Source organism: Perognathus longimembris, chromosome 6 (assembly GCF_023159225.1).
Source record: "Perognathus longimembris pacificus isolate PPM17 chromosome 6, ASM2315922v1, whole genome shotgun sequence".
In the NCBI taxonomy this organism is placed as follows: domain Eukaryota; kingdom Metazoa; phylum Chordata; class Mammalia; order Rodentia; family Heteromyidae; genus Perognathus; species Perognathus longimembris.
In genome coordinates this window covers 52,803,801-52,830,603 of record NC_063166.1, presented here as the reverse complement: position 1 = coordinate 52,830,603, position 26,803 = coordinate 52,803,801, and the positions used below count along the sequence as shown (strand labels likewise).

The 26,803-nt window shown below is 41.4% G+C and overlaps 1 protein-coding gene and 1 pseudogene across 3 annotated transcripts in view; one reads left to right on the top strand and one right to left on the bottom strand.

Moving 5' to 3' along the window:
- Dtd1 (D-aminoacyl-tRNA deacylase 1) overlaps positions 1–13,918 on the top strand; it is a 160,491-nt gene extending 146,573 nt beyond the window's left edge. Inside the window, exons 5-6 of one of the 2 annotated variants that reach the window (XM_048348730.1) lie at positions 5,370–5,543; positions 13,410–13,918. In XM_048348730.1, coding sequence (XP_048204687.1) covers positions 5,370–5,522 — 153 coding nt within the window. In that variant the 3' untranslated portion in view covers positions 5,523–5,543; positions 13,410–13,918. Of the gene's footprint in view, positions 1–5,369; positions 5,544–6,921; positions 6,943–13,409 lie in introns of those variants that run through there. The other variant, XM_048348731.1, reaches the window with a different exon arrangement.
- A 3,296-nt stretch (positions 13,919–17,214) lies between these two features.
- Positions 17,215–26,115, bottom strand: LOC125353706 (annotated as a pseudogene). Its single transcript, XR_007211350.1, has 2 exons — positions 26,027–26,115; positions 17,215–17,918 (listed from the first exon to the last, which is right to left on the bottom strand). The product of XR_007211350.1 is annotated as a 60S ribosomal protein L3-like (transcript).
- Positions 26,116–26,803: the final 688 nt, after the last annotated feature.

Here is a 26,803-nt window from a genome sequence, read left to right as displayed (position 1 = left end):
CTGGACCTCGGGTCTGTTAGTGGGGGGTGCTGCGAGGGACTTTTGGTGCCAGTCCTCTCCTGCTATGTATACATTAGTTACTTATTGGGGCAGTAACTTTTCAGGGGCTTGATTGCCTGGTGGTGCACCTGGCACTTCAAATATTTATCTGCTGATATTCCAGTACACAGCACAATTATCAAACAAGGCAGTGAAGCGTCTTACAAACAATGGCTAAAGCATCCCAACTTTAACTGACCTCTGGTCAAATGAAATCTCTCTGGCTACCTTGATTATTTTAGCCTGCGTTTTATTTAGGCTTCATGCTGACATGTTCTGTAGTTATTCCAGGAAGCTTCAGGGCCAAGCTACACTATAGAGGTACACCAGCTGCTCAGGCTCCTCACAGTCACTCAGGACTGCAAAAAGCAAAAGTAAGCCTCATAACCCCCATAAATATCTATTTTCTCATATAGTTTCATGGACATGCAGTAAGAGGTCTTAGCTGCAAAGTGATATAAACCACTTGAGTGTGGCTCCAGCAGTAAGAATTACCCCATGTCCCCAAATCAGGAAATCTGTATACATCTAGCTTATCCCTGCCAGGGATCACAGAAGCTCTGTGTGCCTTTGGAAGCACCCTTTCTTCTTCAGAGTTGCCCTGTGCCAAAGCTCCTTGCTTTCACCCAGTGTGACTAGAAATAGGACTGTTGTGTGTACCAGGGAGGCAAATCTATTTCCAAAGCACTTCTGTAACTCTTTCATATCTTATGGATTATGATTTATGTCATATGCCATTTGTCATGAGGGTCAAATGTTACCACCTTTGAAGCAGGAGTCTGCTCATGCCAACAGGGAGAGGAAGGGGCTGGAAGGTAATTATGGTTACAGAATTATGGCTTCTCCTTGGGAGGTTGTCTATTGATATGATGATGATGATGATGATGATGATGATGATGATGATACAGCCACTACTGACTGGATGGTAAAAACAAACATAGTGCAAGTGCAAAATAGAGGTATTAGAAGGTGACTCCCCACTCCTAGTGACATATTTTTCCAGATATGTAACTTAAAAATATGTGAATGCTTTTAGGTGGGACTGGCCTTCTCATTATAGCCTTAGTCTCCACCATGCTCTTTTGACATTACACTTAGGTAATTTATCCATCTTGTTACCTGCTTAGTCCCTGAAGACATTTAAGTTTTCAGGCTCTGCAGTAGAGCAATGTACCATCCATGTCCAACTAACTTATTCTTGAATCAGCCAATTAGAGCTTGAGCAGCTTAATTTTAAAAAATCTGGGCTGGGAAAGTGGCTTAGTTGTAGAATGTTTGCCTAGCATGCAGGAAGCCCTGGGTTTGATTTCTCAGTACCACATAAACAGAAAAAGCCAGAAGTGGTACTGTAGCTCAAGTGGTAGAGTGCTTGAACCAAAAGAAGCTCAGGGACAGTGCCCAGACCTGGACAAGCCCCAGGACTTGACAAATAAAAGAAGTAAAAGGAAGGAAAGGAGAGGAGAGGGGAGGGAGGGGAGGGGAGAGGAGGAGAAGGGAGAGGAAGATCTTATTTTCTTGGTAGGTTTAACTAGGGAGTTGGGTCTGGATATTCCAATCTTCCTTTTCTTTGGCCACTACTTTCCCAAGCTTCACCATGAGAAGTGCAGGCTGACCCAAAGGATGGTCCTCCAGCCCCTGAAAAAGTCTGTGTGCCTTTAGCTGCCTTTGGAAGATTGGAATTATTTTCACCCCTCATGCAGAGAGGGGATAAGCTGTCCTTTGTAATGTGGACACTGTCGTTAGACAAAAAAGCAAGCCAAAACCTCACCAAAGAACTCCATTTCAGTGTTTGCAGATAACATATTCACAGCCACAGTGGTTTTACCTTCTCTTTGACACATGGCTCTTTTTAACTTGAAAGCCATGGACTATCTATGTGTGCCCACATATACTGTCAACTTCTCTTCTTCTGTCTCTTCCTTTCTCATTTGTTTCCTAAAACAGAAAAGATAAAAGAAAATCCAGCTATTCCTTGAAATGTAATTTCCACTTTCTGCTACATTGGATCCTCAGTTTTCCGAGAAGGACTTAAATTTATTAGTTTAGTCCACAATGTTCTCACAAGGAACTTTACTTGGTGGCCTGGAGCCATAGGGGGTTGAGTTGTTTAAAGATAAATAATGTAAGGGAATCAGCAGAAATGTGGCTGTGCCTATTACTTAAGGAATGATAGCATGTAATTTAAAAGCTTGGTTCATGGTAGGAAGGAAAGGGTTAAAGTGGAAGTTACAATCTGTTTCTATTGTTTGCCATGGTGATGACACTTTCTCTAGAGCTGAATCCACTGGGTACTTCCCAGAGCTGAGGAGTCTTCCAGAAGCCCCCATTCCCTGAGATCATGCCCCACCATCCTCTCAGGACCTGCTTTCAATAGCATTGAAGTTCTGGAAGTGACAGGCAGGATCTCTAACACTTTGCAAGAGATTGAGGTTTTGTTTGCTTCTGTCAACAGTGATACTCATATTTCCTGTATTTCACCTCTAAAGAACAGGAATAAACTGAAAGGGCTTCTTATTGAAACAAAATTGTCCTTCAGCTTCTAACTGGGAACATATTCTTGATTATATGCATGTGTTTCTACGTATACATTCCAATAAACACACATAAACAGTAATATAAACTTTTGGCAGCAGAAGGCACATTGCTAAACACTGATTCTCAGATTTTTAGATTTTATTACTCAAGAACATACAAGAAAAAAGAAATTGTGGAGTCCAGCATGGCTTTTTTGTTTTTCTAAGTCATTTTTAATTAATTTAAATTATAGTAAATTACACATAAATTTTGCTCTTTTAGCCATTTTTTAGTGTAGAGTTCAGTAGTGTTAGTTTCACACTGTAAATTTTTATCATTTTTCAAGAAAAAGTGAGATAGACGGACCTCATCTGTAGAAGATTTTAACATTAGGAAAAAGGGCATTTGTAGAGAAAATGTTTGTACTACTTCAAAGAAAAATATAGCAAGGAACTCTGTGTAGGCATTCACAATTTATATATATATATTAGCATGCATATATATATTTTGTTTTTCATCTTTGCTATAGATCATTCCTACTTAAAGGGCTGGTACATGAACTATTCTTAGGCTCTGGTGAGACAAAAAGCTTGTGCTAGGTCAGGTGCCCATGACTCATGCCTATAATCCTAACTATTTAGGAGATCAAGCTTTGAGAATTGAGGTTCCATATTAGCTTGGGAAGACAAATTTCCAAGACTTTTATTTCCAATTAACCAGAACAAAGCTAGAAGTGGAGGCACAGGTCAAGTGAAAAAAAAGCTGAGGCAGGAATTCAAGCACAGTATTGGCATAACAATTTTTTTTCTTTTGCTAGAATGAAATCAGCTATTATATCACTGAGCCCACAGGTAGTACTTTCCACCCGATGAGTAAAGCTGATTGAGATCCTGGAATGAACATCTCCATTAGTGGTCCAAGTGTCCTGGCCCTTGTCAGAAGCCTAGCCCAAGGTCTGGTTTTGTTTTTACAAAAGTAAAAGTTGACTGTTAAAGTTGAAGCCTATGTATATTCATTTTATTCTCATTTTCCTCTCTTCTCCCAAGTTAACTAGTACATTGAAGTTGACAGATACTTTCCAAGTCCATACTATATTTGCATAGCTCATTAGCAATGTATAGTGTTGGTACTTTTGAAGAACTATGTTGGATGTAGCCTTCTGCAGCTTAATTTGTTTTATACAACAGGATTTAAAGACATTTCAGTTTCACCATACAGTAGATGTAGATCTTCTCTGTATTGCTTTATGTGACTATACCAGGTCATATTTATCTGTTGTTTTATTGATAAACATTTGGATTGATAACGTGACACTCTGTGCACAAGAGTGGAAATTTGTCTAGGGACATAATCTGAGAATAGTCTTTGGGTCAAAGGTACAGTGACAACTTCATCACAAAATCTAATTATTCCCTAAGCAGCCTGTTTACTGAAGCATTTCAGGTCAGTGGAGAGTGAGAAAGATAACATTTTAAGCCTGTCATCAATCACTTTATTTTCTGGACCAATCTGAGAACCATTGATTGTTCCTCAGTCTAAGATAGCTCAAAGTTTTTCGAGACTAGAGCAGAGGTCTCGCAGATAGTATGAGGTGGCTACAGGCATTGAGGAGAGAGACCAGCCCTTCTTTAAGTTTCCTTCTCTTCATGTGATGGTATGGACATGAGGAGAGAGGCCAGCCCCTCTTTAAGTTTCTTTCTCTTCATGTGATGGAGAAAATGTTTGCAGACAGTCTGTGAAGCAGATGGAGCTGGTTGTTGCTGGCTCTCAGGCTTTATTACAGATGCTTTTTTGGACCCAAGAAAATCTGTGGACCAAAAATTGGCCAGTCTTCTCAGACAAACTTCTCAGTAGGCCTTTTTGGAGTGGCTGTATTGTTGCTCAGAATGTGAGATGATTTAAGTTTCTTCCCACCGTCTAGTCTGTGGTTTCTTTGAACCCATTGGGGTGATAGCCAGGGAAGAAGTGAGCCTAGGTTCCATTGGGGTTAGAAGTCAGACTATGTCTCCAGCTGGCTGGTAGGAAGTCTAAGGAGGCTTCTGTGGCCAGTGGCTCCTGTGGCCAGCCGCCATTAGCCTGGTATGAGCCCACAACCTGGGTGAATCAGTCTTCAGTCTCAAAGAACACACTGGTAACTGAGACAAGGTTCAGCATGCTTAATTTGCTTTATTTCACAGTCAAAACAGTAGATAGCTTGATGAGTAAAAGCTATACAGCTATTACAGAGAATAGTAATGGACTGAAATGAGCCATTGCCACTTACAGAACTCTGAGTCTGTAAGAAGCCTGTTGCACCTCCATCCCAACATCTGATGTGCTTAGTTGTGTTGTGGGTGGGGAAAGTCTGAGAGGCATGGCCCATGTGCCTAAGCTGCTTTAAGGATTTAGGTGTTGTCAGGTCAATGTTTGGTGTATAACGGAGATAGCTGAACCACCAGGCATGTCAGTTATCAGACAAAAGCTTTCCTGATGGTTTCTACATGGGAGGTAGTTGATAATGCTGGAAAAGCTGTGTGTGTGTGTGTGTGTGTGTGTGTGTGTGTGTGTGTGTGTGCGCGCGCGCGCACGTGCGCACATGCGCACACATACACTATTCCTGAGGCTTGAATTCAGGCCCTTAGCTTTTCCCCCTCAAACTGACATTCTTCACTTGAGCCACAGCTCCACTTTTGGCTTTTCATTGGTTAAGTGAAGAGACTCAAGGACTTTCCTGCCTTGGCTGGCTTCAAACTATGATCCTCACATCTCAGCTTTTGAGCCACCAGTGCACAGGACTCAGACTTTTAGAATATTCTTTTTTCTTTTTCTTTAACCAGCTGTCAAAGCTTGAGAAACAGCAGCAGAGGAAAGAAAAGACCAGAGCCAAGGGGCCTTCTGAATCAAGCAAAGAACGAAACACTCCCCGAAAAGAGGACCGCAGCGCCAGCAGTGGGGCAGAGGGTGATGTGTCTTCTGAACGGGAGCCGTAGACACAGGAGTCAGGAGCTCAGGTAGGATTTTCCCACCTGCCCAACCTTGCCCTCACACATTTTGTGGGTGAACAGTAATGAATTGAGTCCAGAATGCTGAGGCAAAATACATTCTATGGACATTTGTCCCTAGTGTCTTTAAATGTGCTACCTTAGTTAAAAGAGAAACACAGTCAGATGAGATTGTGTTTCATTCACTGAGTGGAGGAGGGCAGGGCGCACACAGGCTGGAATGTCTCTCATTGCTCTCATTGTATTGCTACCATGAGGGTGCAGACCCTCAATTGTGTGTGATCCCATTGTCAGACTCCCATCACCAGTCTTGCTCTCAGCTGCTCCATTGGAGGCTAAGAACCTCTGCAGCAGCCTCCTGGCATCATTTTCTGCCCTTGTCCTGCCATCGTTCACTTCATCCTGTAGTGTTCCTGCAGTATTGCCAGTTTCCCTTTTCTGAAACAATGCTTTAGACTTAGTTATAAGGTGAAGACACAGAGTTATTATAGTTAAAGTACCCATTGGCAGCTGAGAATGACATCAATGGTCTCTTGAATCTGTAGATTTGGAGCTGAGGGACATAATTTAAAGCACACATTTTAGTATCTTCAGCTCATACACTGGTCTGGTTAAACCAACACAGTGGACAGGTTCTTCCTGGAACCAGCCTACAAGACAAGAGATTGTAAGGTGACTTTCTGACTTTTCATTCCCTTCTGAAAGGGAGTAGTGGTTAGAAGTCCATGAGCTATACCGAAGGGTTGCAGCTACGTATGTAAGATGGTGAGTACATTTCTTGTCATACTTGTTACCCTCTCCCTCATTTTTCTACCACCATTTAACTGCAACCCCTCTGTACATCACCTTAACAATAAAATTAAAACAACAACAGCAAAATAAAAAGTACATTGATGGTTGCTGAAAATAAAAAGAAGTTCATGAGATAACCTTTAGGATGAACATGTCCAGATGTTTAGGTATGTTAGTAATAATTGAGTACACACTCAGATAAATGGACTAAATGAATGAACAGAGAAACTCAGAATGGTGAGGTTATTGCTTCACTGATAGTTTTGGAAGGCTTGCTAGTGAATCTTCCTATCCTGCCTTTACCCTAGTCACTATTTTCTGCCAATATAACTATGAGAAGACAACAATGCTTTGGTAATTGTTCTTGTCTTATCTCATGCACTCACATGAAGTATGAAATGTGGGTCAGAGGAAAGCTACTTCACACTATACCTTATTAGTCAAGCCACAAGCCCACCTTTAAATTATCATGATGCTCAGACCTAAAGCTACTTTAATCTGAGCTGAAACCCTTGGTGTGAGTTAGGGATCACCATCCAAAATATAGCATCGATGTCCATGAATATTCAGTAACCTTGTGTTATTTCTATCACAGAAAACTTCAATTCTTACACCTTCTAAGACTGGATGGTGAGCTTTTTCCTGCCAATGGTCAGTTGTGTCATCACTAACATTGCTGGTGTTACTAACATAATCTGTCACAGAAATCCTAAATCCAAGCTGGGTGCTGGTGGCTCATGCCTATAATCCTAGCTACTCAGGATGCTGAGATCTGAGGATTGTGGTTTGAAGCCAGCCGGGCAAAAAAGTCCCCATGAGACTCAGCTACAATTAAGCACTCAAAATCCGAAAGTGGAGTTGTGGCTTCAAGTGGTAGAGTGCTAGCCTTGAGCAAAAGAGCTCAGAGACAGTGCCCAGGCCCTGGATTCAAGTTCCACAACCTCCTAAAGAAAAGGAAAGAAAAGAAAAGAATTCCTAAATCCAGAGGGGGAAATGGTATCATATAAGGACAGAGCATGGAAAGAGTCTTTAAGTTTTTTTATGCCAAATTAAGTAAATGAAGTGAACAAGCAGTAACTTGGAGGCACTGAGGTCTTACTTCTTTTTTCAAGTCAGTGAGCAAAGCAAAGCAATTAGAAGATTTCCACTTGCTTTAGATTACATCTCAAAATAGTTGTTACAGAGGCTATACCATGAACATCAGTACAGTGTGGTCACTAGGCAGCTGAGGGTTAGCTTTGCTGTTTATGTGTAAAAAGAAAACCACCACCACAACAACAAAAAAAACCCCAAAACAACCAAGGGAAAACACTGTGTAGCTAGAGGAAGAGATTGTAACTGTGAGTCATGAAACATCTGGGCAGACATGGCTACAGAAGGAATATTAGCACAGGGAAAGAAGGCAAGAGATGGAGGAGCATGTTACTCTCCCACATCTCCTAGGTCTAGGAGGGGAAAGTCTTTATGGATTTGCACATGACTACCTTTTGCTTCTCTGAAGTCAATTAAAAAAATTAAAACTAGTGCTTGTATTTACTTTCTTCTGAGTGTTACAGTTTGGGTAGCATAGAACTTGGGATAAATGGTACTGTTATCAGCCACCCAAAAAAGAAGTAGCCAAGAAAGTGAACCCAGGAGAATGGAGGAATCAAACCCAGGGGAAAGTGCTTAGAAAAGAGTTGGCAGAGGTTATGTTATGCCCCTTCTGTGCAAGCCAGGTTCACTGAAGGCATGTCATCATTATGGGGCTAGGAAGGAGAGAAGGCAGGGAATGAAGAGGGGTGGTGTAGTAAGGCCCCTGCCTGGTAGAAGGGAACGTAAAAGGCAGCTCTCAGATTAGGGGAAGCCATGGGAAGGAGCAAAGGGGAAGATGGAGGGGAAACCAGAGACATGTTTGAGTAGAAGCCTCAGCAAGACATGGTTTAGGCTCGAGTGCAGGGGTGTGTTGACTGCAGTCCTGCTTCTCAGCATGCTCATTTCCCACAGTACAGAGGTATACCTGGGTCTGATGTGCTGATGGTGGATCCTGGGCAGAAGAGGATCATGCCCCAGAAGCTGTGAGGAACAGCCTCATTAGGAGATGGGGGTGATGACCTAGGAACTTCACAGCACCTAACTTCCATCTGGGTTCCTGGGTATGATTTGCAGGCGTCTGTGGTGCTAGTGGAGGAGCTGGAGAGGCTAGATCAGACTAAATGGAAGGATTGAAGGGGATGGGGGCAATTTCTAAACTGCCCCTTTGAATGGCCCATCTCCTCTGAGTGGGGGTACCAGGTGCAGGTAGTAAGCCATACCAGCTACTAGACCACCAAGGCTGCTGAGGACCCAGAGAGTGCTGTGGACACCAAGGTGAGACATCTTCCCTGCAAAGGATCTCCTTGGATGCTGTTCAGTGGCTGGCAGCTGGTGAACAAGTTTAGATTTGTCACTCATTTGTGTAGTACTGACTGGGTTTTGGGAAGCCTTCATTTATTGACAGCTTAACATAGTCAGCTACTTGTAGTTATTCAAATCACAGTACACAGGGATGGAGCCTGACTGTCTAGGCATAAGCAGATGTCAGGACCACCTAGAGGAGTCTTTGTGAGCCTGCCCATCACAGAAGGCTGTGACACCCAGTCAGCCAGGGACAGGGAGAAAGGCGGAGGCAATCCTGTCTGAGAATGTAGCCACATTCCTGGATTTGAAGACCCTGGAGAAATAGGACTAAATGACAGCTGGCACTCTAATTATACATTTGGGGTTTTTGTTGCGCCCCCCCCATGGCAATTTGCCATCCCATTAGACTGTACTATCACGCCCAAATATTCACTTATCTGTAAGAGCTGAATTAAGCATGACAGACAAGAGTTGACCTTTCATGTGCTTTGCCCCACAGAAAAACAGACACCCCATTACTATTACCACCACCCCCCACTCACACATACAAGGAAGTAGCCATTTTCATTTGCTTTTCTTTGAAAACAGAAAGAGCCCTGGAGAGCTTCACAGGCCTCAAGGGGAGCAGCTTTGATTTTCCACAGTGATGCCAGGGAGAAAGAAAGGCAAATGAATACGGAATGAGAAAGGCATGATCTTGGGTATATTTTTCTCTGAAAATGAATTAAGATCTCTCATGGTTCCTAGGACATTCCCAGAGCATCAACATTTCTCTATCATTGGTGTGAATGTTCTTTCTCATTTATCAAATGGACATAAAGCTGCTAAAATTAGCTTCTAGCTCTATCCTCTGTCTCGTTCCTTCAGACGACTCACCTTTCTGGGAGGATTCAAGGTTTTCTCTGAGACTGCAATTCATTATTTCCTCCTGGCCACCACTAAGGCAGTAGGGCAATCTCTCCAGAAAGTCACTGCCTCTTTCCATCCTGCAGACTTCAGGTTCATTTGAGTAGTTACTTAACTGCTGTAATTAGGGTGGGAAAGGAGCTTGCTCTAGACCAGCACCCCACATTTCTGTCCTCAAAATGTCAACACACTAGAAGTCAAACAATGGAAGTGTTTTGGAAACTGCCATCTGTTTGCTTTTTCAGCTTGACCTTTGTCAGAATAATAAGATGTGTCCTGGAGGAGCACATTTCTTCCTAATGAGCTAGAGTAGTTGAATGTGTGTATTTGTGTGCCCTGTGAAAAGGGCACTTGATCGCTTTTTCCTGTCTTCCTTCTGTATGTGGTAGGATCTCTCTCATTCCCTGTGTCAATATCCTGGCCACTGCCCCAAGCCCATGTGCAGGTATTTCATTATGTAAAACTAGCTGTGCCTCTAAAGTGGTTTTTTCCTTTTTATAAACTTAAAACAGTTTTTTAAAAAAATGGGTTGTCTAAAGTTTACAATACCCATTTTAAACTACTAAGTCCATGCAGGTTAAACGAGCATTGTGTCACTTCACCAGTAGTGCAGGTGCCCACCCTGGCAGCATTGCTGCCCCTGATTTCATAGTCCCCATTCTACAACCACCCAGAACATCATAAATATTTCATTCTGCTCTACTCTTTTTGCTATTTCATTCTTTTTAGAGTAGACTTTTATTTTGAATTGACTTGTAATTGTACATATTTATGGGGTACAGTGTAACATTCTAGCACGCATGCACAATACGAAAGATCAGACCAGATTAATTGGCATATCTGGCATGTCAATCATATATATATATGTATATATACATATATATATGTTTGATATATGTTTGGTTGGGAACATTCAAAATCCTTTCTTCTTGATACTTTGAAATATTCAATTAGTTCTTGCCCATTGTAGTTATCCTATCATGCTATAGGATATCCTATCCAATGACACTACTATACTTGTTAACCTTCTTCCGTTTCTCCCTCTTCCATGTCCTTTGCAGGCTCTGGCAACCTCAATTTTGTTCACTATTTCTATGACATCAACTTTTTTTTTTTTTGGCCAGTTCTGGGGCTTGGGACTCAGAGCCTGAGCACTGTCCCTGGCTTCTTTTTGCTCAAGGCTAGTTTCCAGAATCTTTTGCTCTTACTAAAGTTCATCCAATTAGCATTTAGATAAGAAGGAACAGAAGCTTCCATGCTAAGTTTAGAGACTTAGCCTAACTCTTAGATGACAAATGCTCACATCACAAGTCTTGGCACTATCAGCTGGGTTTTGTCATAGCTTCAAAACTACAAAGGGAAATATGAGACACTGGAACACTTTATACCAAAGAACCAGACATCTTTGGAGTAGTATTAAAAATTATCCCAAGGTTAAGTGTTTATTTTATTCCTTGTCCCTATACTTTCTTTGACCGTACCCTTACTGTTATTAATTTGAAAATGCTTTTCTATCTACTTCCCAAGGAATTTGGCCCATATATCTATGTCATCTAATTAGTAGGCAGAAATACTTTTGTGATATGTCCTTTTGAAACAATCCTTTAAACATTTTTATTCATAAAGAATCACATGTAACATTCAAGGTCATATGCTTCTGAGCTGGGATTTGAACTCAGATAATTCATAGTAAATAGCCATTAAATCACTGCTCTTAGCTTGTGGCTAACATCTGTAATCCTAGCTACTCAGGAGACTGAGGTCTGAGGATCACAGTTCAAAGCCATCCCAGACAGGAAGATCTGTGAATGCTTATCTCCAAGTAGGCACCGAAAAGCCAGGAGTGGAGCTGTGTCTCAAGTGGTAGAGTACTAGCTTTGAGGAAAAAAGCCCAGGGACAGTGTTTAAGTCCTGAATTCAAATCCTGGGACTGGCACCAAAGGAAAAAAGAAGACATAACAGCAATAAACAACCACCCGCCTTGGTCCAGGACTAGGTGAATAAGGGGCATAGCAACTTGTTTTCACTGGTTTTCTAAGATGTAATACATTTTTATTAAATAACGTGTTTTCACAAAAATCCTCTGTAGTGGATCATACTCAATTTTAAAAGGCAGCAGGTGAAAGGAGAGCTGTGTTTCCATGGGCATCTCCTCCACCTTGTTCGGGCCACCACTTTACCAGTGCTCAAGCTCCATTCCAAGCATATCTTCACTATCTTCCTTTTTCTCTTTCAATTAGCATATTTTAATTATGTGAAGGAGTTTCACTGTAATATTTCCATATACGCATACAATATACGTTAGTCCGTTTCATCCCCTATATTACTCTTTCTTACTAAACAGTTTTATTGGGTTTAGTTTTTCCATGTTTGTACATCCATGTGAAATGCTTCAACCATCTTTGCCCTCCTTCACCTTCTCCTAGCAAACTCTCTTTTCCTGTTGGTTCTCCAAACAGTACTCTATCCCATTTTATACTCCTGTGATTCACTATGTTGTAGGTCTAAATTCCACACATGAGAGAGAACATGCAATATTTTTTGAGATAATCCTGCTATGTAACCCAGATTCACCATAGTCCTCATGCCTCAGCCTCCTAAATTCTTGGATTAAAAATGTATATCAACAGGCCTATTTTTTTTTTCAAATTTTTATTATCAAACTGATGTACAGAGAGGTTACAGTTTCATACATTAGGCATTGGATACATTTCTTGTACTGTTTGTTACCCTGTCCCTCATACCCCCCTCCCTCCTCCCCGTTTCCCTTCTGCCCCCCCCCCTCACCCCGGAGGTGTTCAGTTCACTTACACCAAACAGTTTTGCATGTATTGCTTTTGTAGTTGTTTGTCTTTTTTTATCCTGTGTCTCTCAAATTTGGTATTCCCTTTCAATTTCCTATTTCCAATACCAGTATACACGGTTTCCAATATACTCAGATAACATTACAGCGATAGTGTAGGTACAACCACAGGAAGTTGATACAAGAACATCATCAATAATAGAAGCTACAGATACACATAGGACGTTGAAAGTAGTTACAACTGTGATATAACAATCATTTCCATAACATGGAGTTCATTTCACTTAGCATCATCTTATGTGTTCATAAGGGTATAGCTATTGGGCCTTGTGATGCTCTGCTATGACTTAACAGGCCTATTTTTTAAATGTCACTAAAGTCTGTGCTCAAGTTTGAGTCTCTTTGATTCCTTATATTGATATTTTATGTCATATCCTATTTCATGTTAAGTCTGGTCAGGGATTTATCCATTTTATTGGTGTTTTCATTTATTTTTCTTTATCTGTTTAAAATTTCATTGATTTCTGCCTATTTTGGGGTTTATTCTTTATTCATTCAGTTTCTAAGGTAGAAACTCAGGGTATTGATTTGACAGCTTTTTCTTTTATTATTATAAGTGCTGCATGCTATGACTTTTCCCCTAAGCACTACCTTAGGTGAGTATTACAAAATTTGATATGCTGTATTTTCATTTTCACTTACTTCACATTCATTTAGAAGTATGCTTAGCTTTTTGATTTTTTGTCTTTTTGAGCTTGAGAATGGGGTTGTAATCAATTAGAGACTGATGAGAAGGTAATTGTTTTATACATGGCAGCATGGTAGACTTCTTTCACAGTGAAATGAAACACTGTCATGCTAGTGCTGGCATTTTTGTATGAACTTGAAAGAATACGTTCAGCTACATTTTAGTGCTTCTGTGCCTATGTTGATAAAATTTGAAGGCAGTTTTTGGGGTCCTTTTTAGTAATGTGTCTTTTCTTTGTTCTTTTTAGTATATTACCATTGGGCAGAACTGGATCCTGAAAATGTAAGATGCTAAGCACCAACACTGCTTTAAGGAATTTGGGACTGAGGCGTGAAAAGGAAGACAGAAATAAGAACTAGAAAACTGAATATCTGCAGGAAAACACCAAAGGACTGCTGCCCTTTCCGTACTTGCTGTGGTCTGATGGGGCAGTGGATACTATAGTATGGGGGGCACAAGGCAGAGGACACACACCTTTGTCTCCCCCACCGAAAGGCTTCACTGGCTTTCATCATGTCTTGGCTGTTTTGGAACAGGCTGGCCCAACATCACTTGTCATCAAGTACAGTAGACGTGTTCTGTGTGTTCATGATGGGTCTCCAACACATCCCTGCTGTCCATGTTCCTTCCAACACTGGCTTGTAAAACAGGGCCTGTGTTAGGATGTAAAAATAGTTACCATGACAGTGAATTGCGTGAGACTTTGCATCTTGTTAAATTTCTTTTTTTTTTCTAAAAATAAATAATAATAAAACCCCAAATCTCAACAAACCACTTTATTATCAAACAAATTCTGTCTCTCTACTTAAAGATATCTTTAGAAATGGAATGTGTCTGATCCCACACTGTGTATACCCATACTTCTTTTAACAACCTTCTTTCTTTTTTTTTTTTAAGTGGCCCACACAGATTTCTGGTTCTAGGAGGAGTTCATCTGTGGTAATTTGAGGTTGATGACATTGTACTTGGAAATGAGAGGGCAGGAAACAGGGGAAGCGAATCCAATTGCAGAAAGGCCAGATCATTTTGACCGAGTGTAGAAGCTACACCTGGGAGATGAGAGAAAGGGCAGCTATGTTGTCCATATACATACTCTTTTCCCAGGATCTGTGCAATTATCTACCTATCCATTGATCCAAGTCATTCTACCTAGAGGTTCTTGAAAAAAGAGCCGAAAGGCAGTTTCTAGCTAAGTGTTATTCTGTTAGTGGCATATCCATAGTAGTCGTCTTTGTCGTCGTTGTCGCCTCCTCCTCTTCTTCTTCTTCTTCTTCTTCTTCTTCTTCTTCTTCTTCTTCTTCTTCTTCTTCTTCTTCTTCTTCTTCTTCTTCTTCTTCTTCTTCTTCTTCCTCCTCCTCCTCCTCCTCCTCCTCTTCCTCCTCCTCCTCCTCCTCCTCCTCCTCCTCCTCCTCCTCCTCCTCCTCCTCCTTCTCCTCCTCCTCTTCCTCCTCCTCCTCCTCCTCCTCCTCCTCCTCCTTTTCCTCCTCCTCCTCCTCCTCCTCCTCCTCCTCCTCCTCCTCCTCCTCCTCCTCCTCCTCCTCCTCCTCCTCCTCTCCTCCTCCTCCTCCTCCTCCTCCTCCTCCTCTCCTCCTCCTCTCCTCCTCCTCCTCCTCCTCCTCCTCCTCCTCCTCCTCTTCTTCTTTTTTTTTGGGGGGGGGGGCTGGTCTTTGGGCTTGAACTCAGGGCCTGGGTGCTGTCCCTAAGCCTTTTTGCTCAAGGCTAGTACTCTACCACTTGGAGCCACAGCATTACTTCTGTTTTTCTGATAGTTAATTGGAGATAAGAATGATATGGCTTTTTCTGGCTTCAAACCACAGTCCTCAGATCGCAGCCTCTTGAGTAGCTACTATTACAGGCATAAACCACTGACACCCAGCTCATAGTAGTCATTTTTGACACTAAAAAATGGTGAGTTACATATTTGCATCTATGTGTGCGTATTTATGTAGAAGCAAATTGTTATACTTTCTTGAAATAGTTCTTGCCTAACTATGGAGTAGACATTCTTATTTGGTATTTTAGTAGTGCTGATCCTCTGTCTACCCATTACCTTTATAAAAACATCTGAAGCTTTCCACTCTGACCTAGTTGTCTACTTCAAATGAAAGCATCTTAGAAAGTATGAAAAAAATTCAGTGACATCTCTAGTGCACATTTAAGTACTTGGAATATAGAGTTGGAAAGGATTTTCCAGATTGCTTTGTCCTGAACACCTAACATGATTCATCATAGTTTAGCCTCCAGATTTGAAAACATTGCATTCTGGTAATGAGCTCTTCTAGTTCTGTGGGCAGCAAGGACTATGAAGCTCTCTTGTTTGAGTTACTGAAGTAGATTTTAAAAGTGAATACAAGCTCACTTTACATTTACTTAAGCTGTACTTCTCTAAGGTGTTGGGTTTGAACTTACTGAATATATCTATCATATGTTTTCCTGCTGCAACATCTTACTACCAGTTAATTCTTGCTGTACAGCTGCAGCCTGTTCTTATAGTCAGGAGTAATAAAGTTAATGTGCACAGATGTTTAGATAGTGGTAAGATGACAAAGGCTTTCGTTGCCGATAGCTCATTCTTGTTTTAAAGGAATACAACTAACTGGAGAGTGAGCCAGCAGCATTGCAGCAAAATGCCTGAAGGGTCTGAAACCTCGGAGGAAAAATATTTCTTACTATTTAAAAGATGTAGGAGACAGAATCAGGAATAAAATAGGAACAATGGGTATAATCAGTTGCATTAACATGGATGCTGGCTTTCTCACACATAATTTCTAGGTGGATGGTAATGTTGGGAAGGTTGGCCATTTGATCAGAAGTTCTAAGTCTACGTAAGCAAAGGGGGATCATTTAGTCTAACTTTAGTTCATTTTTTTTGGTTCCAGTATTGGGGCCTAGACTCAGGGTCTGAGCACTGTCCCTGGCTTCTTTTTGCTCAAAGCTAACATTCTACCGCTCAAGCCACAGCGCTACTTCCAGCCTTTTCTGTTTATGTGGTGCTGAGGAATCAAACCCAGGGCTTCATGCATGCAAGGCAAGCACTCAATTGCTAAACCATATTCCCAGCCTTCTACCTAGTTTTCAAATCTTCTCTTAGAGTATGCAGGAAGCATGAATGTCAGAAAGTGCTCACTACTTTTGTAGCATTGAAGGAAGCATTTCCATTATCCTGAAGATCATTTTCAATAAAAGGGCCAGTATACAGCAAAAGGAGATAGAGAAACAGTGAAAGCTCTAGAAGGAAGCACAGAATGTGACAGTGACATCAAAAACAAAATATTAAGTTCCTTTTGAAGGTCATTTCCAATTGTGATTTAAGAGCTAATAGCTGAAATTAATTTTGGGTACAGTTCTGCTTGCAGAGTAAAAAACTCAATCTTTACATCCTCCTAACATCTCAGACTCCTGCTTTCTGCTTATTTATAAAGCTTACTGTTTAGTGTCCATTAAAACCTCATTTGAATGAGGATGGGAGAAGAGAATTGTACCATGTATGGCATTTCTGAGGAGCCTTGGCAAATCTTGGGCCCAGTACTTTAAACAAAGCACTGTGCCCACAATGTTGGGAAGCAGGATCCATTTAATCTTGCCTGTCATGGTTTACTTTATAGGAGTCCAAGCTCTTGTGACTACACAAAACATAGACCAAATAAAGGCATCTCATGGGCTTGGATGCTCTGGAGCATTACTTCATGGCTGGGGGAACTAGGAAAGGCATTTTTGCTACCAAGTTGTATCCTGACTATGGATAAGTGTGGATGGGTACATAGAAATCTTGGTATTTCATTGACTTGATCATAAGGAAAAACACTTCTACACACACACACACAAACACACACACACACACACACGTCCTTTGAACTGGTGTCATTTTACTAATTCTAAAATTAGAGGGATGATCTTTCTGTCACTAATTTGTCATTTTCTGCCCCTTTTCAGCCAGGCACTTTCAGAATTCATTTTCAGCTCACTGCTTATTTAGATCCTTCAAAAATACCTGTAACCCTAATTACTTTGGAGGCTGAAATATGAGGCTCAAGGTTTTTTTGTTGTTTTGGTTTTTTTTTTGACATTGGGAATGTTTATTAAAATGCCACCATCGGCAGGATGTGCACTGGATGCCTTGGCTTTATGCACCTTCTTCCTTGGCAATGCGGTCTTTCTTAAGTGGTCCCATGAATGCTTTCTTCTCTTCCATAGTCTGGAAGCGGCATGACCAAACTTGGAGATAGTGTCGATGAACTTGAGGTCAATCTTCTCTAGAGCCTGCCGTTTAGTCTGCACCAGCAAGGACTTACGCAGGGTGAGCATGTGCTTCTTGGTTCCCACCACACAGCCTTTCTGCATAACGAAGTCATTGGTCACTTCACCATAGTGAACAAAGCCACCCAGTGGGTTGATGCTCTTGTCTGACAGGTCATAGTCAGTGGAGGCATTGTTCTTGATTAGTTTGCCATCCTTGATCAGGTAGCCCTGGCCAATCTTGTAGATCTTCTTGTTGATCTCAGTGCGTTGGTGGTAGCCTTTCTGACCAGCCTGGGCCACAGAGAAGGCCACACAGGCAGGATGCCATGCTCCAATGCAGGCAACCTTATGCAGGCCTCGGTGAGTCTTGTGGGGCAGTTTCTTGGTATGCCAGTGGCTGGTGACACCTTTGTACCCCTTGCCCTTGGTGACCCAGATGACATCGATCATCTCGTCCTGCCCAAACACTTGGTTCACTGGGACCTGCTGCTCCAGAGGCTCAAGGTTTAAAGCCAGCCTGCGCAGGAAAATCAGTGATTCGTACCTTGAATTAACCACCAAAAAGGCCGAAAGTGGAGCTTGTGACTGAAGTGGTAGAGTATCAGCCTTGAGTGAAAAAAGGTAAAGAAAAATGCCCAGGTCTTGAGTTCAAGCCCCCGTAGTAGCATATAAAAAACCTCTTATCAAAAAGCATGAATAATATTAAAAATCCTCCCCCTAATTTTATTAGGAGAGGAGAGGAGTCAGTCTTCTCTTGGCATTGTATTCTCTCCTAGGGTTCATAGAGCAATATGTTCAACATTTGGAGCATCTGCAAAACCTGCCTTAAATAGCTATTCTGAAATTACCTGTTTGTGATGGTATTTTACATTTGTTAACTAGCTTTTCTATCTCCTCTGAGAATGGGTGAGTTAGAATTGCAATCATTTAAGGAGGAAGTACACCTGGATGGTTTGTCAAGGGAGTTGCAGCTAACATCCCACTGTAGAGGGAGGTAGTCTTGGACCCAGGCTTGGTTTTGAGAATGGGCTTCTTCTGGGGGTGGGGGAGGGGGTATTCAGGGTATCTAGACAGATATAAGGTTGACCAGGTGACTCCAGTGGGCATTGGAGTAGGATGAAATGGCAGGTCCTGTTGCCTCAAGGTGTGAGAGGAGCATTTAGACAGCTGCCAGCAGGTTAGTAGAACTGAATTTGAGGAGAGAGGGCATGTGAGAACAGGGACAGAAGACCTCACAGATGAGCAGAGATTGGACTGTGGAAATCTAGCAAGTCACAGTATACCATTAGCTTCAACAGATCCTCTTCCTCATTCTCCCCAGACTGGTTTGTTAGAGTTCTTCAGCAGTTTGTCTTTAAGTGTGACTCTTGAAAACTGCCAATGTGGCATGTCCAGGGCTTTTCACTGGAGACAGCAGTTTCATGGTCTCCACCAGAATCCTGGCTATGAGATGACTTCAGGACAATTTGCTCATGTATTGTCTTCTGAGCTGACATTGTCCCACTTGTCAAATAGAGGCAGAACTTTCTTGTCACTTGGTTTGTTGGTTGTAAGGTTAGAGAAGAGAAGGCTCAGATTTAACAAAGTTCCTTGCACAGGTGCTGATTCAGCTCGTGGACCTTCCACAGGTACATGCCTATTTGTGAGGCTGCTTCCTGTGGTTGGCTTACATTTTGCCTGTAGATTTACTGTTTATTTCATATAACCATTGTCTTCTGTCAGTGAACGACCAATAAAAATGTCTTCATATTCATATTAGGTTTAGACTGTGGTCTGCTCTATTGAACTATTTCTAATGTCACGTTGGCTTTTTCTCACAGTTTTGTGCTCTTCAGGCATGTTTTCCCCTAAGTTTTGCCTAAACACAATGCACGGAGTTGAGTTGGTATTGCAACAGAATTGCCTTTCAGATCAGTAGATATATTGTATGCTTTCTCAGTCAACCTACATTTCTCCTTCCATGTTTCCTGTTTTTGGTGAAATCAAGCCATCTTATTTTCATAGTATTTTGGTGACTTAATCCAATGATTCTTTTAAAAAACATTAGTACCGCACAAGGTGTTATTTGTGAGCTCATTCTGCCTTCCAATAATCACTGAGTTCTTTTGTACAGGCTCCCAGCCATCTGTTCAATCATCTATTCTAGAATGTTCTCAGGTGCCCACATCTTACTGGGTTGTCAGCAGTGTCTGTGATCCATCATTAAAAACTTCAAATATTGACATTTGCTTTTCTCCTCTTGGAATTTTTAAAAAATGGTTGCCAGTAGCAATTCTATTCTGCAATCATATCTTTAAGTTAGTTTGGAACTTTTGAAACTTCAATTCATTAAAAAATACCTTGTAAGTCTATTTCTTCATTGACCACACTCTTTAAGTTCCCTTTTATGATGTTTATTTTACTTTTTTTGAGTTTGTTTTTAGGAATAGATAACTTAACATGAAACTTCACTATGGCCAAAAAACTAACTTAAATCCTTTACATGTGTCAACTCTGTCCCCACAACCTTTTTATTATTATTTATTATTATTCCATAATGTAAGGAATACCAATATCTCCAAAGCAATCACAGAGGAGAGCTGGGGAGCAGAATCCCCACCTGCTGCTTTCCCTGTGAACCTGTGGCCCAGACCTGACCTCACCTGAGCTGGTGAGATCAGGAGGAAGGGACTATGGAAAAGGCCAATTCGGAAGGGCGACTTGGTCTGCAGGCACTGCCCAGTGATGGAGAGCTGACATGTTTCCTCCCTTCATTTGACCTATTGCAACACACACACACACACACACACACACACACACACACACACGAATGAAAGTAAAAGGACAGTTTGGTCCCTGTAGGTATGCTGCTTTTTTTCAAGTGTCTGTTTTTCCTTCTGGTAGATGAAGTTGTGAACATTGTGGCTCAACAACAAGACAAATAGCACATGGACAGTGGACCTCAGGGAGTTCCGGCTTGGCTCACTGCTTCCTGAAGATGGGATGCTTCTCAATAAGGATGTTGAAGGAGGAGATCCAGAGCCAGCAGAGCAGTGGTGTGCTCTGACTGCAGAGCAAAGGCCTTGGGCATAATCAGGATCGGTTGGCTTTGGAATCCAATGAGGTCATTTCTCTTTATAAGGTTGTCCTAGATATTTCTCCCACTCTGAAAATTAGCTTACAATAACTAAAGCAATAAACTGTATTTTGTTATCTTGGGCCCAGTGGTATGGAAAAGACCAAAAGTATAGAGAGGAATCCCTGGATTTCTAAGCATAAAGCAAATTTATGCCAAGAGATAGGATTTATAGCCCATTATAATAAAGGGCTTAAGGAATCACTTAAATTTTTTATTTAAAAATCATGTCAAACTTAACTGAAAGCAGTAATAGTACTTTGTGCCCATATTTTCCTGTTGTAACATTTGGACCCATTTGCTTTATCATTGCTCCATTCCTCCTTTGCATTTGTGCATATTTGTCTGAGATATTTGAGGAAAAATTATGTTCAGATTTGAGGGCATATTATATTGTCTTGTGGCCCTTCAGTCCTAAATAGCCCAGTGTGTCCTAAGAATTGGAATCTTCATTATGACTAGTGCACAGTTGTCAACATCAGTAAGCTTAATGTTCTTTAGCCTGATTTTTTGTCTATTTTAATTTTGTCAGTTAACTTAGTAGTGTCCTCTTTAGCATCTTTATTCCTTGCTGTGGTATTCAAAGATCCAGATACCTTTCTGCTTTTTTCTTTCAGATTAGCCAGGCATCAGTTATTTCTCTGCCCTAAATCATGGTTTCTTCATGTCTAAAATGCAGAGGTCAGAGCACTTTGTGACTTTGTGTCTGAATTTGCTGTCATGTGATGTCCTTATAGTGGCTAGCATAATGCTTTATATGACAGGGATCTTTAGATATTTTATTGTAACTCTTGCTTTTCAGAGGAAACTGGGAATAGCTCTCTATTTGAGGGTGTTAAAGTCTCATCTTCCTTTCAAACAGGACTGCTGGCTTTGAAAACAAATCTAAAGCATGTAGTGAACCATGCAGATTGCAGATGCGCTCTACTCATCATCACCTCCATGTATTCAAAAGAACCATCAAAATTAAGAACATGTAGCTTAAATTGCAGGCCAGAAAGGCAATGCAGCTCTAAGTTAGTTTTCTTGGGTAGCTCCCCTGGGGAGGCAGCTTCTCTGTTGTGAGGATGCTCAAGCACCCCTTCAGGCACCCCATAAGGAAAGGGATGAATCATAAGAGTTATGAGAGGGCTGGGGATATGGCCTAGTGGCAAGAGTGCCTGCCTCGGATACACGAGGCCCTAGGTTCGATTCCCCAGCACCACATATACAGAAAACGGCCGGAGGCGGCGCTGTGGCTCAAGTGGCAGAGTGCTAGCCTTGAGCGGGAAGAAGCCAGGGACAGTGCTCAGGCCCTGAGTCCAAGGCCCAGGACTGGCCAAAAAAAAAAGGAGTTATGAGAATGAATTATCTTGAAAATGGACTCAAATAAACACCTCTGGTCTTACTACGTGAGGGAAAGGAAATCACTAATTTGTCCAAACCAGGGGATGGGAAACTATAGACCCTAGAATAGCTGCCTGTTTTTATGAATAAAATTTTATTTGGTTCTCTTATTTGTTCAAGCCATATTTATTTGTTTACATGTTGTATGTGGCCTTATCTCATTTGACTTTTGGAGAAGATTTAACAAAGATTTACTTAAACAATTCTTTTTTTTTTCTAACTATATCTGAATTGAAGACTAACTGATAAATGGTCAATCCAGGGACAGCTATTGTTGAAGAACCAAGTCACTCAGTGATGTGGAAGTTCATTTGAAGATTTTCTCAGAAATCACACCTGGCTTTCTAAAGTTTGCTACCTTGGTCAAAAGCTTTGGTTTACCAATAGCATCCTCCAGAAAACAGAATCCATTTTAGCTGAATCAAGAGATGAAAGTCAAGAGACAAACATGGAGCCTGGAGCCAGGAGCTCACATCTGTAATCTTTGTTGCTCAGGAGGCTAAAATCTGAGAGGCAGGGAAGTCCATAAGACTCTTATCTCCAATTAACCACCAAAAAGCTCAAAGTGAAGCTCTGGTTCAAGTGGTAGAGTGCCAGCACCCAAACCATGAGTTCAAGTCCCTGTACTGGCATGCATGCACGTGTGTGTGCATGTGTGTGCATGGGCGTGTGCCCATGCTCACGTGCACACACACAGCAAGCATAAAATATTGAGGCTCTGGAGACCTGCAACAGTAGGAAGCCATTTTCTATAGTAGAGGAGGGAGGGTGATCAGCATTGATCCTTACTTAGATCAATTAATAATTATGGCTGCTCAAAAAGTTGAGATCTAGTGTAACATCATATGCAATATTTAGTTTTTGCAGTGCTATGGGTGGAAACCAGCTCCATGGTATGTGCTAGGCTAAGTGCTCTATCATGGAGCTATACCCTCAGCCCTAGTTTGAATCAGTTATACCCACAAAATTAGAAACTAGAGCCATTATCTAGAGGTGACAGACTTTGGAACCACTACAAAGTCTACAAGTCTGCCATCTAATTATACAAAGCATCTTGTAACCTCATGAGTATGTTTTGCCTGTTTGATTTTTTAAAAATCTTATTGCAATTCCATAAATCATTTCTTAGTTTTCACTTTTTAATCTGATTATTTTTTAGCCATAAATATTAAAAGTCCAGAATGTTCAAATTCTCTACAAAGTACAAAGTAGTATCTTTTCTGGAGATTTTCCAATTTTATATTTGGTGGGTCAGAGCAAAAGAGGTCTTGCAAAACAGAACCAAACATGGACTCCTTCAGTTGTCCTTTCCACTGTCTTTGGATCAGAGCCGAATCCTTGGTGACTTGTAAATGTTGCCCCACTGGCTCTTGTTTTGGGAATACTGATGGTCTTACTTGGCAGCCCTTCTCAAACCCATCTTTTCTTAGATGCTAAGGCTCAAGCTCAGTTCTAGCTGCACAGTAAATGTTTCTAAAGAGGCAACACACTTCCTTGCTATAGTGGCACTCTGAGGGTCTCTCCTTGGGCCTAAGAACAGCTGTGGGATGACTGCTGTGCATGCATGCTTGCTTATACGGCAGCTTGCCTTTCCAACTCTTTGTGATGTTTAAGAAATCACCTAAATGTTTAGATTCTTTTTTTCCAATTTAAATTTCTTTATTGTCAAAGTGATGTACAGAGGGGTTACAATTTCATACATTTCATACTTGCCTTTCCAGCTCTTTGTGCTGTTTAAGAAATCACCTAAATGTTTAGATGCTTAGAACAAGCATTTTTTATGTTGGTCTGGAATTTGGGCAAAACATACTATGGGTTCTCTGTCTCTGTTCCTCCATTTCTATGGTTTTTTCCTGGGATGACTTCAGTGCTGAGGTTGCTTGGCAACTGTGGGCTGGAATCGTCCACAGGTTCCTTCAGTGTCTGGGGTGGTGAGATTTGAAATCTAGGACAGAGGACCCACATGTAGTTTCTTCCTGAACTTGGGCTTCCTCACAGCATGGTGGCTTCTGAATAGCAGGATTTCTTACGAGGTAGTTGAAGTTCCAAGTGCTGGTATTTCAGTGAACATGGCCGAAGCTACATGCCCTTCTTTGCTCCAGCCTTGAAAGTCACAGAGCATCATGTCTTCAATTGACTATCACTCCAAGCAGCTGTAAGACCTCCCAGGCTCAAAGAATGCAGTCATAGACCTCATTCTTGGTGAAAGGAGTATCTTAGTATTTTAGTACCTATTTGTTACTTGCTTTGTTTTTTGGCTTTTAAGAGGCACAATATTACTATGTAGCCAGGCTAGCTTTGAACTCATTATGTACAGCAGGTTGGCCCCAAACTTGTAATCTTCTTGTCTCTACCTCTAGATGCTTTGAAACCATCATAGTTGCAAATGAGGAATGGCTTCATTTGCTGAGAGAAGGTAACATTAACTTAAATAAAGTGTTGGTTGAAGAAATCCCACCTGGATTCATGCACACAAGCCACACAGAATGATATAGTGGCAAGATGGAGTACTGCGAAGGATCTGTGGCTGGACATTTGCACATCATCTTTTACTCCTGCCTAACATTTGAGATCAATGTAATCCTCACAGGAGAGACTTAGAAAATAATCTAACCATAGCTTATTAGGATGAAATATAAGAGTGTGAATGAATCAAATGCTTTGTCCACAGTTATGAATGTTATGAATAAGGTGTGGCCATTTGACAGTTGCTAAGGAAGATAAGGGTGCTATCAGACTGAACAAATCATGAAGCCAAGAGTAAGAAAAGATAAGTTTCAGGGCTGGGAATATGGCCTACTGGTAGAGTGCTTGCCTCGTATACATGAAGCCCTGGGTTCGATTCCTCAGCACCACATATATAGAAAAAGCCAGAAGTGGTGCTGTGGCTCAAGTGACAGAGTGGTAGCCTTGAGCAAAAAGAAGCCAGAGGCATTGCTCAGGCCCTGAGTTCAAGCCCCAAGACTGGCAAAAAAAAAAAAAGATAGTTTCAAAGGAAGATGAGAACCGAGCATGATGGTACATGCCCATTATCCAGGCACATAGGAGGAAGAAGCAGGAGGATTGCTACTTCAAGGCTAGTCTGGGCTACACAGTGAGTTTGAGGCCACTTTAGGCTTTATAGCAAGACTATCTCAAAGCAAAAATAATGAGGATGAAACAAACTTGGAATGAATTGAAACTTCTGCCAATAGCTAACAGGTAAGTAACAGGTAAGCAACAGCTAAGAGGTCATAGAATTAAGTAGCTTTATTTGATCATTCTATATTGTACATTGATAAGAACATCCCACTGCACCTTATTTGTACCAAATGAAAATCAGTGTCATCAAAGTAACAAAGTTTTTAATTGTGCAGTTAAAACTAACAAGCAAAAACATGCATTCAAAAAAAAAAGAACATCCCACTGTACCTCATAAATGTATATAGTTAAGATTTATAAGTTATAAATAATATTTTTGCATGTATATGTGTTCCTGTACTGGGACTTGAACTTAGGGCCTGAGTGCTATCACTTGGATTTTTCACTCAGGGATGGCAGTCTGACACGAGCAACAGTCCCACTCTAAGCCTTGTGGTGGTTAATGGGACATAACAGTCTCACAGACATTTCTGCCCTGACTGACTTTGAATCATGATCCTCAAATCTCAGCCTTCTAAGTAGCTAAGATTACAGGTGTGAACCACTGGTGCCCAGCTCCTTATGAATATTAATAAAAATACAAATATTAATAAAAGTACAACTTTTAAGGAGATCATAGAAAGCCTCCAGAAAACTATGTTAGGAAAGAAAAAGGAAAGAGAGAGAGACAGAGGGAGAGAAGAGAGAAAGGAGAGGAAATGATTGGGGAGAGGGGAGAGGACAGAGGAGAGAAAGGAGTAGAAGAGTTGAAAGAATTAGTTTATGCAATTGTAGGGGCTAGTAAGTCCAAACTTCATAGGGTAAAAGTTGATGTGAAGCTACTGGGCTGGAAATAGCTGCCAGGGTCTCAAAGGCTATGGTGTTCTGTGCTTCGCTCCCCTCATCGCTATCTGGTACTCCACACATGGGTAGTTTAAAACAACTACTTCTTACTTCTCCTATTTAGTTGGCCATCAATTTAAGTGGCTTTTCTCCAGTCTCACCTGAGTTCATGTTCATGGCTATGGTCATCTGATTCCTGGGCCAGGATCCTCTCACACACTGGAGCTTCCTCGATGCTTGGTGTTCTCATGGTCTCTTGAGCCTTAGACCCCTGACATCAGGCACACTATTTCCACCACAGTCTACTGGTTAACTTTTTTTTTTTTTTGGGCCAGTCCTGGGCTTGGACTCAGGGTCTGAGCACTGTCCCTGGCTTCTTTTTGCTCAAGGCTAGCACTCTGCCACTTGAGCCACAGCGCCACTTCTGGCCATTTTCTGTATATGTGGTGCTGGGGAATCGAACCCAGGGCTTCATGTATATGAGGCAAGCACTCTTGCCACTAGGCCATATCCCCAGCTCCCTGGTTAACTTTTTTTAAAGTCCAGATTCAAGAGGGTGAAGAAATAGAATCCAAAGGCAGAGTCTTGATGGAGGAGATAGCAATATCCCATTGCAAAAAGGCATGGACTCACTGGGACCATTATTTTAATGACCCACCATTCCCTGTGATCTACTGCACAAGCTTTAACAAAACTTGCCTCTAATAGGGAAAGCAAGTTTCTTCCCACTGGAGCACGTAGCATATTAGCTAGTGCTCTTTGGTGTCATACAATAAAAACAGGTTGAGCTAACTTATACAAAATAGTCCTATTTTAAAAGGACCTCAGAAAGTTCCTAGACAGGGAAGAGTATTGCAGTGAGACCTCAAAAGTGACAGGAACAGGGTAACATTGGGGGCTCTGAAGTAGGGACTGCTAGGCATAGCCTTTTTAGGGAA